The sequence below is a fragment of the Rhipicephalus sanguineus genome, chromosome 2 (assembly GCF_013339695.2).
Source record: "Rhipicephalus sanguineus isolate Rsan-2018 chromosome 2, BIME_Rsan_1.4, whole genome shotgun sequence".
Taxonomy (NCBI): domain Eukaryota; kingdom Metazoa; phylum Arthropoda; class Arachnida; order Ixodida; family Ixodidae; genus Rhipicephalus; species Rhipicephalus sanguineus.
In genome coordinates, this window is record NC_051177.1 from 180,631,200 (window position 1) to 180,644,666 (window position 13,467).

General features: G+C 47.5%; 1 protein-coding gene across 1 annotated transcript in view; it reads left to right on the forward strand.

The window, feature by feature from the left end:
* Positions 1 to 13,467, forward strand: part of LOC119383890 (lysine-specific histone demethylase 1B) — a 121,284-nt gene that overhangs the window by 18,699 nt on the left and 89,118 nt on the right. The window contains exons 4-6 of the mRNA XM_037652161.2: positions 9,103 to 9,328; positions 10,390 to 10,431; positions 12,682 to 12,823. Of these exons, the coding sequence (XP_037508089.1) occupies positions 9,103 to 9,328; positions 10,390 to 10,431; positions 12,682 to 12,823 (410 nt within the window). The remainder of the gene's footprint in view (positions 1 to 9,102; positions 9,329 to 10,389; positions 10,432 to 12,681; positions 12,824 to 13,467) is intronic.

Below are 13,467 nucleotides of genomic sequence, written 5' to 3' on the forward strand. Positions count from 1 at the left end.
GACTATGTCATGTACTGACGCTGATGACTCGTAGGTGTAGCACCTCAGCCTCGTTGTTGTCAGCACAAAAGAAAAAAAAAGCAGTCTCGTGGTCAGCTGACATGCGTGCCTGCAGAAAACAAGATGTGCTTCACTGCAAACAGTGGTGACAAATTGCCAGCATGTGACATGCTCCTCGCAGCGTCAGCATGTCGTGATACGACCATTCACCGATTCCTTCCAGGAAAATAAAAAATAACGATGGTCAGTCTGACAGAATTCTTGAAGTGTTCTGGCTGGAAAACATTATCATAGAAGTTTTTGAAATGAGTTTTCTAAGTGGGTATCGTTGCAAAAACTGCGCCAGCAGTTTAAGTGCACAAATTGCCGTAGCAAACACCAATGAAAGGTTTCATACATCACTAATTCTGTCAGACCATGCTTTATGATTTTCTTTATTTTTCCCGAAAGAATGGGTGGATCATGACGCCCTGACGCTGTGAGGAGCATGTGACATGCAGCCCATTTGTCACCACTGGGGCTCTTCGATTTTCGGACTTCTGGCAGCTTTCTGGCAGCCAGAGATAGCCAGAGGGTCAGCCAGCTAGTTCCGGTCGGGACAGGAAACAGCGTCTTGGTCACGTGTGTGGGAAACCCGAGACAACCCGAAGCTGCCCCAAGATTACAAAATCGAACGCTGGGACAGCCAGCCTAAACGTAAACAAACGCTACCGCCGTGGCAGCAAACGAAACTTTGCGCCGCGTGCGCGTTGGTTTTTCTGCATTGCCCGCTTGAAAATATGTGGCTAGGTTTGCTGAAGAGCTGAAGTGATATTCTCGAGCATACGGATTTGGGATACGATCACGTACGTTCGCAAAATCGTGCGCAACTCGCCCCGTCCGCGAACAAAACAGCCAGCTGGCGCACGGCGCCACGAAAGCGATGCAAGGTGAGCTGCCGCGCCGCTAACGGCTTAACCAGCTCACGTCTGCTTAGTACGTGTAACAGTCGCTGCACAACACGACGCGAAAATCTCGCGAAAGTGATCGTGTCCCCAAAAGAGCTCGAGGATCTATCGCGTACTACGTCGCACACACGCGTTGACCAGCTTGCGTTTTGTCATAACTTGAGACGTGCGGCGGAGTGCGTGTTATATCTAAAATAAACTTCCGTGTGACGCGTCTTGGACTCGTTTTGGCAGATGTTGCCTGAGCCTCTTTTCCAGTCCTAAGTGGCACTCCAAAAATCTCATGTATTAGCTCAGCTTTTATTTGAGCCACTAGTGATAACCGCGTACATACTGCATGGAATTATTACTAAGAGGTGGAAAAAGACAGAGCCGACGATGAAATAACCAACAAAAGGATGTATACATTTCTGAATTTATCTTCGTTTTTTTCACATCGACGCGTCGTAGCATAACATTATACCATACCTCATGTACTGGCCCATAGATCGAAGTACGCTCGCACGCCGTTCGCGACCAACGAGCATCACACAAAAAACAACGTCGCGATCGCTTTTATTCGATCAGTGCATTTTATCAACATCGATGACCTAGTTGAAATAGTTAAGTTCTGACGGGGTTCACGCACGCAAACATACGACGGAGCGAAATATATCGATCACAATCGTCTCAGCTAAATGCACATAAAGCACACAAAACACCACAATCGAATACTACTACGAAAACATGAACTCGAAAGCGGTCTCCATGCGTTCGTACGAACGTGCACATAACTTTTGGGACATGTGCACGACGCAGTTAGAATGGTTAGAACGCGACAGTTCGCCGCGTTGTTCACGGAAGGAAACTTCATGGGACACATAAGAAAAGCAATAAACATTAGCTCCAAATGCTCGCCACCACTCGCAATCGCGCCATCTCGCACGGCGGAACGGCGCCGAGCGGCCCGAGCGCAAGGACAAGCAAAGGTGTAGCCCGCAAGCGCCCGCATTGCAATCCGTCGAGTCCTCACAAAGATGGCGGCGAGCGCGTATCGTCTCTTTTCGGCGTCTGCTAGCCCGAAACCTTCCAGAGAGCTTCCACGACTAAATTGTCCTGGAAGGTTCTGGCGACCCTCGGGCTCCCCGCGGGTCGCCAGAACCGTCCAACCCGAGAAAAACGAACGCCAACCGGAAGTGCGCCGCGGGGGGGTCGGAGCAACCCGAGAAAAACGAGCGCGCTCTGGCTGGCTCTGGCAGCCCGCGGGTAGCCAGAAGTGGAAAATCGAAGAGCCCCACTGTGTTGCAGTGAAACACTTCATCTTTTCTGCAGGCACACATTTCAGCTGACCATGAGACCGCATTTTTTTTAGAGCGCAGCTCTTAGGCGCCTGTTCCTGCATTGAGTGGCGTCACCATCTGTGGGGTAACCGATAGACATGAAAAAATAAAATGAGGAAAAAATACCCAGGATTGAATGGGATTTGAACCCAGGCCCTCTGTGTGGCAGTCAAGTGTTCTACCTCAGGGCCACGCTGGTGCTTGAAACTAATTTGCAAAAAGACCCTATACAGGTGTCATGTCGGGCAAGGAATTGCGTTAACTTATGTAATGTAGCGTGGCAGAAGAGTAAAGTAACAACCAGTCATCACACAATGCTAATTATGCAACGAATGTGTGGTTTAATGCTTCCCACCCACTACAAAGTGCTCAGCCATAATTCTTCGTCATCAGCCACATGCAGCATCAACAAAGTGCACATAATACCATACAGATGTGTAGGGGGTACCTCGCTTATCCGCAGAAAGACGAATGATGGCGTAGTGGATGCTGTCCTGCTTCACAAAAATTGTGATTAATGGCGTAGTCGATACCTTGTGGAAAGCCAAAACTTCAAACACAGTTGGCCTTGCCCCAACATGAAGCTGCACTCAGAATTCGCATTAGGCAGTATCACAATCACAGTAAAGCTGATAGCTTGGTGAGTTGGTATGAAGTCATGTTAAAATTTTTCTGACGCGCACAGAAGACGGGGCTCACAGAAAGAAAGTACAAACGAGCGCTTACTCATACTGGTTTATTTTGTTAAAGGGACTAAACATATAAGCACAAATATTCAGCACAAAGCATGCGCGGAGCAAGTCATGAGGCATATGAGCAGAATACAAGTTAACCACAATTCAAAAAAGACATTTCTTGATGAGTAAGCGCTACTGATGGTTGACTGATACAGTTTTTCCCACACCTACTTTTATGGAACGCTTCCATGACTTCACCTGTAAGTTTATCACTGTGAGCAAAGAAAATGTCTGTGTCACTGAAAACCTTCAAGAACCTTCTTTCTGTGTGTCCCCGTCTTTTGTGTGCACTACAAAATTTTTAACATGAAGTAGCGTAATCGTCAGTGAATTTTTTTTTCTTGCGCTGGCAGCAGTGACGCTGGGGTGCCTCACCCCTTACTCATTAGAATCGCTACACTGCATTGCCTTGTGGATCCTAAGGGCCGTCGTTTGCGTGGATTCATGGTGAAATTGGATCAAGAATTGCCTCATAGCACCCAAAGTTTTCTAATTAACCGGGCGGATGGTGACCGCCGCTTCAAATTAGAGAATGCGCCGGCATTGTCTCGCTCGGTATTGCCTTCTTGTCTTCTGAACGCAGCAGTGCTGCATACAGAAACAAGCACACAGGCATTATTATGGCAACATGGTAACGGCATGGGCATCATCAAGTGGCATGACTCATTAGAAACACACAACTACACAGTGTCCACTTGGCAGCAGTCAAACGAAAGAGTGCCATCTGCTGAAGACTCCAAAGGAGGTGGAATTTCCATGCTGTCACGTGACTGCTACAGTGGCTAGGTGCTAGTTGGTGTAGCTGCGCCGCACATGTTTCTCCACTACTGTGTTCGTACCTTGATGGTAAGAAAGGCAGATTTTGTGTCGCCAAGTATGAATACTATTAGAAACAGGAGGCCACAGCCGAAACGTCTAAAGATTGTCGAATCGATGCTGCGTGTTTCAACAACTGGAGGAATGCTGCAAGAAAAATTGCAAAATGGAAGAAGTAAAAATAACCATTCACGAATAAGTGCATGCATGCTTGCCACAGGCTTGATGGGACAAGTTTCATGAAGTGTACTGCCACCCGCACCACAGCAACGTAGACTTTATCGCAATTCGCACACATCACGATCAGTGACATGCTTGTTTTCCACTTGAACATGGCACGTGCATTGCTGTACTGAAACACAGACTTGCATGCCTGTTATGTCATTCATGCCTCACCTTGAAATGGTCCAGCCATCGGTCCCTGAAACTGACCACGCCAAGTGAAAGTGGCCACACTCCAGGTGCGTGCACCGTCTTGAGGGTGTCTACCGGCATGTCTGGCTGCACACGTGATTTCATTCAAGTAGACGGCACAACACGAGATCTGAAGCAAGTGCTAACACTAGCTGCTGCAGACGACACTTGGAGCAGCATCCATCATAGCAGACCTCAGCCTCATTGCGCGTAGCAGCCAATAGCAGCCGCGTGTTTCCCCGCCTCCTCAAGGAGCGTGACTGTAGTCCAATCACAGCTTCGCTTCTGATATGCGGGAAACTCGAAAGCCCTCATGAGCCCCCACTTGCAAGCAAATCATTTTTTGGACCACATCAACACTCCTACTGCCGAAGGTGGTATGACAAGGCACGAAAATTCACAAACAAAAAATTCGGCAGATCCCACGTACCATGGGAATCGATGTTATGCGAAGCATGCAGGGGATGGTGACTGTGGCGTAATTTTTCACATTGAGCGAAACGCTACGGAATGCCGTTATAGAACTGTGGTAGTGGTATACGCACACTCACGTGTTGAAGAGTTGCATATGTATTAGATAACCAGTTGTTTTACAGTTGCGTAACTATGCCAACAGCAACATGGGTGTTACCAACACCAGACGCGGTAAGCTGATATGTATTGCTTATATTATTCAATACTAGATAGCGCGAATCCGAACAAGACAACGAAGGAACGCAAATGCATAGGACATGCGTTACTCGCAACTAAGCTTCATTCAGGAAAGTTTCGCTAGATATATACACAGCCGAGTGGCACGCGCAGGCGCACTGCACGCACGTTACAGTTGCAGTTGTTACAGTTGCTATGCCTATACTTGTCCGTTATGACGGAGAACGTACGCATGCACGGAGAACGAACGCACACACGCACGCACGAACCCGTATGCATGTGTGGAAGGGGTTCTTGAGAGTTCTTGAACAAGGTCATCATCACCGTGATCAGTGAGCCCCAGCAGCTGGACCTGACTTGGTATTCTGATCCGTTCATGATCGCGACTAGGATGGGTCTAAGTGCAGTGAACTGCGACGTATAGCACAGCTGGTGGAAATCTTGGATGCCTCTCACGATGAAATGATCTCTGATGCCTCCTGTCCTGGACGTGGCAGCAATGTCTTTTGATGCCCTGTCCACATCCAAGCCGTCTTTCACGCAGTATAAGGACCAGGCATTGTTGGGTCTTGATAAAGCAATGTTGAAGTCACCGGTAACGATGGGAGGCCTGGTTCTCTCGGCAGATTTATTGTAGGGGGCATTGATCTCGTTTTTTGCGTAATCCACGTGGTCCACGTTGCGGACCACGAGGACGTGTGTATGGTAGATGAGCGTCTTCCACGACTGTTCTGTCTACAGCTTTCTCACTTTCCTTGCGTTCGCCGCGGTGGAGTAGCGGTTATGGTGCTCGGCTGCTAACTCAATGGTCGTGGGTTCGATCCCGGCCGGGGCAGTGGAATTTCGATGGAGGCAAAATGCTGGATGCCCGTGTACTGTGCGATCTCGGTACACGTTAAAGAATACCAGATGGTCAAAATTTCCAGAGCCCTTCGCTACGGCGTCTCTCATAATCATGTCGTGGTTTTGGGACATACAACGCCAACAATTATTATTATTATCACTTTCCTTGCGTGTCAATGTGTGTTTGTTCGCGGTTACTGCGTTGGTTGAACTCTATCACCTGTGGCACATACCCGCATAACATTAACTCTGGTTTACGGGTATGTGCCACACGTGACTGAGAGAAAGGGTTTCATGACGTACGCGACAGGTATTTTGCGTTATTCATGTCATAACCAGTGAATCGTGTTCGTCATACACTGATCCCCTGCTATGCCAATTATGGTATATTACAAGTTATGGAGGCGACCAGGAGAGCGCCCAGACGTAGGCGGCTAGATAGATAGATAGATAGATAGATAGATAGATAGATAGATAGATAGATAGATAGATACGTAGATAGAAACGGCCAAAGTGCCTGAGGTTCGCTAAGAAATGCTTCGCATTTAAAACTTAGCATAGTGTTGGTTGGTTGAATGGCATATGAATGGTGCTTTCTCGAAGTTGGGCTTGCTTCGGTGCTTCTTTTGGCTGGTGCAGCAGAAGCCACTGCGTGTTATATATTTGTGCTCAGATTGTTTTACAACTAATTAATAGGCTCTGATAATTACAGAAGAGCCCAAATACAGTAGAACCTTGGTGATATGCTCACGGCTCGTATGAATTTCGGGGTGATACGAATTTTTCTGTGGTCCCGGCCAAGTGCCATTAGCCTGCAATGTAATGGAGTACGGTTGTTGTGAACAGATTTTCACCCCGCGACATTTGATATGAACATACGCTACTGCACAGGTAGGAACAGGTGCTGCCCGCACTGTCGCAAAAGACGAAATCACTCACGGGCACGGGAACTGCCAGTTTGTCCAAATAGGCCGACCATCAGCGGCGCGTCACATTCTCCAATATTATGCGCGCGCATCTTGGAGGCCCTAATGCGCCTTCATGTGCCTTTGCGTTTAGGTTACAGATGGCGTTGCGCTTTTTTTTTCTTTAACTTGTGGATGTGTGCTGCTGTGCTCGAGACAGCGTCGTTCTACTGTGTCTACACATACAGTCGAACCTGGGTATATCGAACTCGCAAAAAAACGTTTATTAGTTCGATATATGGCATAATTCGATATAGGCCCGCTATAGTATTTTGACACAAAGGCACATAACAATAAGAAAAGTACTTTATTAATATGGTGGCTTACTTGCGTGCTCTACTTTGGAACAAAATAGTCCTGGATTTTCTTCTGTGTCAACGACTTCGCTGCCTGTGACAGCACGCACGCCTCCACGTTGTCCAACGAGTCGGAGCAGCCTTCCACATTCACGCAATAGCACCGGACCAACGCAAGTGCACTAATCACTTCGGAGGATGTAGGCAATGGGCCATCGTCAATTTCCTTATTGCTGTCGCTTTGGCTCGTGGTCGGCACGACGTCTGCAACGTAGCCCTCATCTTGTAGCTCACCCATGATGGCGACATCATCGTCCGCACTGATGAACTCGTCGAATGTCGATCCGTCGATAGCTCCCGGGAACTCAAGGTGCTCCTTGGAATTTTGTACGCGGTGGTGACGTCGGACTTCTTTTCACCGCGCTTGACCCGATTTATGATTTCGAGTTTCGCGGCGAACGGCAAATTCTGCCTCTTTGCACAAGCCATGACGACAGCGCGCCAATAAAGTTCACAGAGCACCAACAGGCAACACCACCAGCACGGACCACGCTGAATGAGGACTCGAGGAAAACAGGCAGCAGCAGGCACACAAGCATAAAGAAAGAAAAAATTGCGCTCACTTCTACCGCCTCCGCGCCTCGGAGAAAGCACGACGGCCTCTGATTGGCTGTAAGCACTGCGAACGGGCCAGGATCATTTCTTGCAGGGGGATGTTCGCCCGTGCACAACCGGGCTAAACCACTTTTTCTAGGGTGGCGCCGGCAGTTTTCCCCGCCACCGCGAGGGAAAGCCAACTTGCTGGGGCACTTTTGAGGCACATGGAGTTTGATATATCGGTTGTCATTGCTATTTTCGTTCGATGTAACAGTAACTTTTGCTATATATTCTCAATGTAAATTTACCGTGTTTAGAAATTGTTCGATATACGGGATAATTTGATATAAACGGGTTGGATATAGTCGGGCTCGACTGTACCTTCCTGTTGGGGCACGCCATGTACTTGCAATCAGACATCCCGTGAAAAGTGGGCGAGGACTGAAAAAGGAAGCGGACGGTCTTGGCAAAGGAGCTAGGCCTCACGACATTAACATGCACGATTGTGGGGGACGCGCACACCTGCCAACTCTCCGATTTGCACGGGAGGTTCTCGAAATTTGAGCAAACTTCCCGATCGTGCGGGCACAGCCATAGATCTCCCAAAAGATAACCCCAACACCACCACGATAAGAAGATAATAACCACAAAGGACAACGGTTCTGGAATTTTCTGGCCGTCATCCGTCACGTGCAAAGCGCTCCTTAAGTCACTCTCGCTGCAGTACTCTGGTGTCATGCGGGAAAGCGTACCAAGATTTGGAAGGAGCTACTACCTATCACGAGTCACAACACATCTGGTTCATTAATTACACATGCGGCGTATATTTACGAGTACAAGTAAGATCGCTGATATCTAAAAACTTCACTGACAATCATTTTGAGCTGTCCATGATAATGCTGTGGCCCTAAGAAACAATAAATGAAAACGTACACCAGCTTTCTCTTGTCACATGCTAATTTTCCGTGTTTTCTGTTGATACGAATATTTTTTGGTGACCCCGCAAGATTCGTATCACCAAGGTTTTATGGGATGCAGTTTCGCAAAAATCAAGTTTTTCATGATTTTCCAACTAAAGCCGCATCCTGCTCTCCGTGTTTAAGCAGACATCCGATGGTCAAATCTGTTGACAGCCTACGCTGGTGCAGGAAAAAGTACATTTTACTCGCCTAACTTGGAAAAATAATTTCCAAAAATTTCGTCCACTTAAACTGGTAGTCCGTATAGCACTATCTATTAAAAGTGAAGTTTGTTGCAATTAAAACGTAGATAGACCAAACTAAGGTTAAATGATGGTCTGTTAAATTCAAAAATTTCTTGTATGCGTCTGTTGGAGTGAGAATAGACTGTATTTGGTAGAAACAAGACGTTTAATGCTAAAAGTTTTAATCCATGCATTGCCCACCATTCCCATGTTGAAGTGCTGTAAGTTGACACACGCACCACGTCTTCGTTTACTGACTTCACTGTGAAAGTGTATGGTCTAGTACTGACGTCGTTGCTATCATTCCATTCAGTACCAAGCCCGGCTATGCGGAGTACTGGAATTGGCGGGAGCACTGGTCGCGCAATGCCCGGTCGGAGGCCTCGCTTCGCCTCTTCATGGCCGACCAGGTCCTGCCTTTCTGGGCACAGTGCGTGCGCTGCCGCAAGTGGCGCCGCCTACCCAAGGGGGACGACCTTACACCAGAGTTTGTTGGCTCGTTCACCTGTGGCGACATCCCATCGTACGATGACAGCACGGTAGGTGCATTGGCTTAATGCAGATTCTGATGGTTTCTCCATGGGCACTGTAGTTTTCTGTAATTTATGCTAGTGTTGACAAGTATATCTATGAGCTCGATTCTAATAAATTTTTTACACTAGATGGCAGCACTTGTTAATGTTGTACATTTGGTTGATCGAAATCGAGCACTCTGAAAACTTTTGGCTGGCTCTTTCGGCACACCATTCTCTAGCTCTGAGGTCCCACCTCCAACCTCAGAGTGCGACCGAGATCTGATCGTGTGACTCCTTCAGCTTGCATTCTAACATGATGTTGGCCACGGTGGCATGCGGTGGTGTGCACACACGTTTTGTTTGCAACAGAAAACCCAGTGGTGTGTCCTCATCCAGCCTCCGATTGCTCTAGTTTGCAGCTGTACGTTCAGCTCGGACGCGCTTCCTTTGGATCGAATCAATAGCAGGCTCTGCATTGTTGCAATCCATGTCGTAGCATGGTAGCACCCACCCAATGTACTGTTAGTGCCCCTGTATGTGTTCGCTAAGGGAGCAGAGTTGCTCATAAGTCCGCCATTTCGTTCCAAAGCTGTGTGGTAAGGACGCTACATTCACGTTCAGGAGCCAAACTTAGCATGCTGGTGCAAGCGTATCCACCTTTTGCACTGGTATGGTAGTGCCACTATTCTACACTTGGCAACTAGCGGAACAGAATGCACATGTTTCTTAGTGCCGTTGTGTTCATAAGGTTGACTTCTTAGTGGTACAGTGGAACACTTGACGTCATTTTGTACCACATGATCGTTCAGGGAGTAGCGGTGCAAGTAGAACGCTATTGTCAATGCCATTAAATGTAGTCTCTCTATTGATCGGTTACTTGAGTGCCTTTGTCAGAAACACGCTTTCTTGCACTCTACATTTCTTGGAAATTCGGTAAAATTTGCGCCGTTGCCCACATTATGGGAAAGGTTAAAAAAGTGGTTTGCTATTGCATAGGAAGTAATAGTGGACCCTTTTTGTTGTGGTTGTTGTCAACATTGATCTTGTGTGTACACATTCTGTGTGCTTCTGTTTTTCTCTCGCAGGAAGACACAAAGACGGACGACTGCTCGGTGCCTGAAGACCCGGTGAGTCATGCATGATGGTATTTCCCTGCAGCTTTAACTGTTATATTTCTCTACTTCCTGCATAACTCGCTTTTCATCCTTCTTTCTTTCCTTTGCTGACGCATTGTGCCGTTCATGTTGCAGTTTTTGTAGAAGACGTGGTTCCTCCAGGTAAATGTACTGCATTGTTGCTTGCAAACACTTTTATTAATGGACTCGGGAGAGATACAGTAGAATCTTGGTGATATGAATTTTGATTTGGCACGAATTTGTAAAATTCCCTGTCTGAAATTCATTGTGTTCAGTGGGCCAAAATTACAATGTTTCGAACACTCTTCTACATTGCATTGGGTGATACGAACTTGTGTGCTGAAACTGTCTAGCAACGGCCGACAGCAGCATGCTCCAGAGGCTAGGAAACTACGCACGCAGCCAGCACACACAGAGTCAAAACTGTGCTTATCGGTTGCCACAACCGCAGTGGACGAACCCGCTGTCACTCTTGACACTATCATGTGTGGCGACAACAAAAATCCTAAAGTACACGCACATCCAACACTCACAGAGTCAAAGTGAGGCTGCTTTCCACAACCGCTATAGACAGAACAGTGGTAGACGTGATCATAGATAGCAACAGTGCAGTTCGGAAGGCAATTGTATGGCCAGCGCACAGGGATTGAAAATGGAACTACTGTTTGCGAGAACTGCTGCGCACGAAACTGCGGTCGCTGTTGGCGCAATCATCGATAACGACCATGTAGCTCTGGAGGTATGTGGCCAATGCAGCGGTAGATTTAAGGCAGTAAAGTCGTAAAAAGGCACGAAGGCGGCATGGAAGCTGCGCACAGTGACTGTTGTGAGGAAATACACAGTCATTTGGCAATCATTCTTGGCAGTCAGCCTGCCATGATTATGTCGCAATGCTTTCCACTCAACACGGTGCCACTCTTATCATCCACCACTCGTCCACTGTTCACGACCAACTGGCCCCGTTGATAATGCGGGCAGGGTTCCGCTTCGACCAGTGACGAAGCATCTAAAGAAGTAGTGTGAGAAATTGCATTGCTACAGAATTGTGGCCATGAACTTTCCAAGCCACAGGTAAGCGCACGTGTAAGCGGCATGGTGTTGACAAAGCTCAGGTGCGTTCACTGTCAGTCACGTTCAAAGATACGGTTGAACCCACTTATAACAATACCAGTTTTAACAATATATCGGTTATAACGATGAGAAGCTCCTGCACAGTCAACTTGAAATAACCTGCTTGCAGCGATGCTTGCATGCCACATTATCGGTTATAACAATGAATTCTGGCTGTTGGGTGTCTGTGCCGACAGATAATGGAGTGCGAAATCCTTGAAAAGAAAGAAGAAAACGAGAAGTTCAAACTGCTGAACCCTCACTTACAACTCCAATGTCCCCCAGTGCCCCTTCGGATTCGTGTTATGCTTCACCGCATGGGGCCGTGGCATTGCAGCAAAGCTGACTTTTGAAATATGCTGCGGCACGGGAGTGGCGGTGGCTTCTGTTTGTGCACTTTCGGACATGCAGTTTGAGAAAAAAGATTGAGACTGAAGAGTTTCAGCATACGAAACTTCAGACATTGTCATACATTGGCCGTATGAGGGTTGTGGCGGTCCCGTGAAAGCGTCCAAATTTTCAAGCGTGTCCAAAAAATCGGTAGCTTAGTCATCCTTGTCACTGATGCCTGTTGCTATATCCCATCCGATTATATAGTTTTCTCACAACAGCCTGCTGTCCCCTATTTTGATTTTTTTTCGTGCAACTCGTTTATAGCAATTATCGGTTATAACAACGAAATTTTCATGGCACTTGAGTATTGTTATAAGTAGGTTTGGCTGTACTTTCCTCTTCACAGTAGCCCACGTGACTGGCACCAGATGCGTCGATGAGCGTTGGCTATTACGGCACTGTCGTAAGATGAGGCAGCATGTTTGGCACTGTGCCAACAATTCCTTCGCTCGTAGATGCAATTATGTCTTACACTAGTCACTCGAAATTTACATTATCCGGGTAGTGATGACGTGAGGACACAGCACACAAGTTTTGTTGGATGGGCACTTGTTGAATAAAGTTGCTTATGTTCTGGCAGTTCCGGTATTTCAGACTCGCGTTCCTGGCTTTTCACGTTCCTCTTCAAGTCCAAATTATCGGTCAGCAACTGTATTCACACGTCTGGTGGAGCGGCAGAGTACTGCAGAAACCGTGCGGTTGCTTGTATCCTCATCTACTACCGCCGGCTTTGCGCAGAACGCTGCAGCTGCCATGCAGCCCGAGTGGATCTGCACGTTAACACAGCCACCGTTTCTCATCGGCTCCCCGGCGCAACAGTTCCTGGGCGACTACTTTGCCGACGGGGTTGGGATCAGCCCTTCCTCCGAGGGCCCCAAGGGTGAGACACATTTCATTCCTCATTAAAGCTGCCGCAAGATAGCCCATATTCATGCCCTAAAGAGCATAATTGCAGAACTTCCAATTGCTGTGACGTGCAGTAAGGTGGTCATGTGACCTGATCAGAAACATCGCGTATGAAGTTGTTGGTAGAGCAGCACGTCGCTGTTGGCTCTTGTTCTGGCAGTAGTGGTGCTGGCAAAATAGAACGGCAAAGTGGCACAGCATAGGCCCCACAATAACACGGGACAGCCACTGACATCAACAAAATGGCGATACTTGTGGAACCCCAGGCAGAACCTTTGACTTTCATTCAAATTTTGGCATTAGTGCGATGTCATGTGTGACGTTTCTGGTCAGGTCACATGACTGTCTTGCATGTGACTGCAACCAAAACGTGGGCTGTTGCGGTTTTTCGCATATGGAAATGCGCTGCAAGGCCAGGCATGTTTAGTAGGGTTCAGCTGACGTCCTTAAAGGGACTCTAAAGAGAGGAGCTATTTCGAATGCATTAGCACCTTTCAGAATAACAAGGCACTCATTGCCGTGAAAAGTTGGTAAACAATAAAATGTGCAAAAAGGAAAACACAAGTGGCGATGCCACCATGCAGTTTTTGCACCAACTCTGTGACATCGTAGATTTTG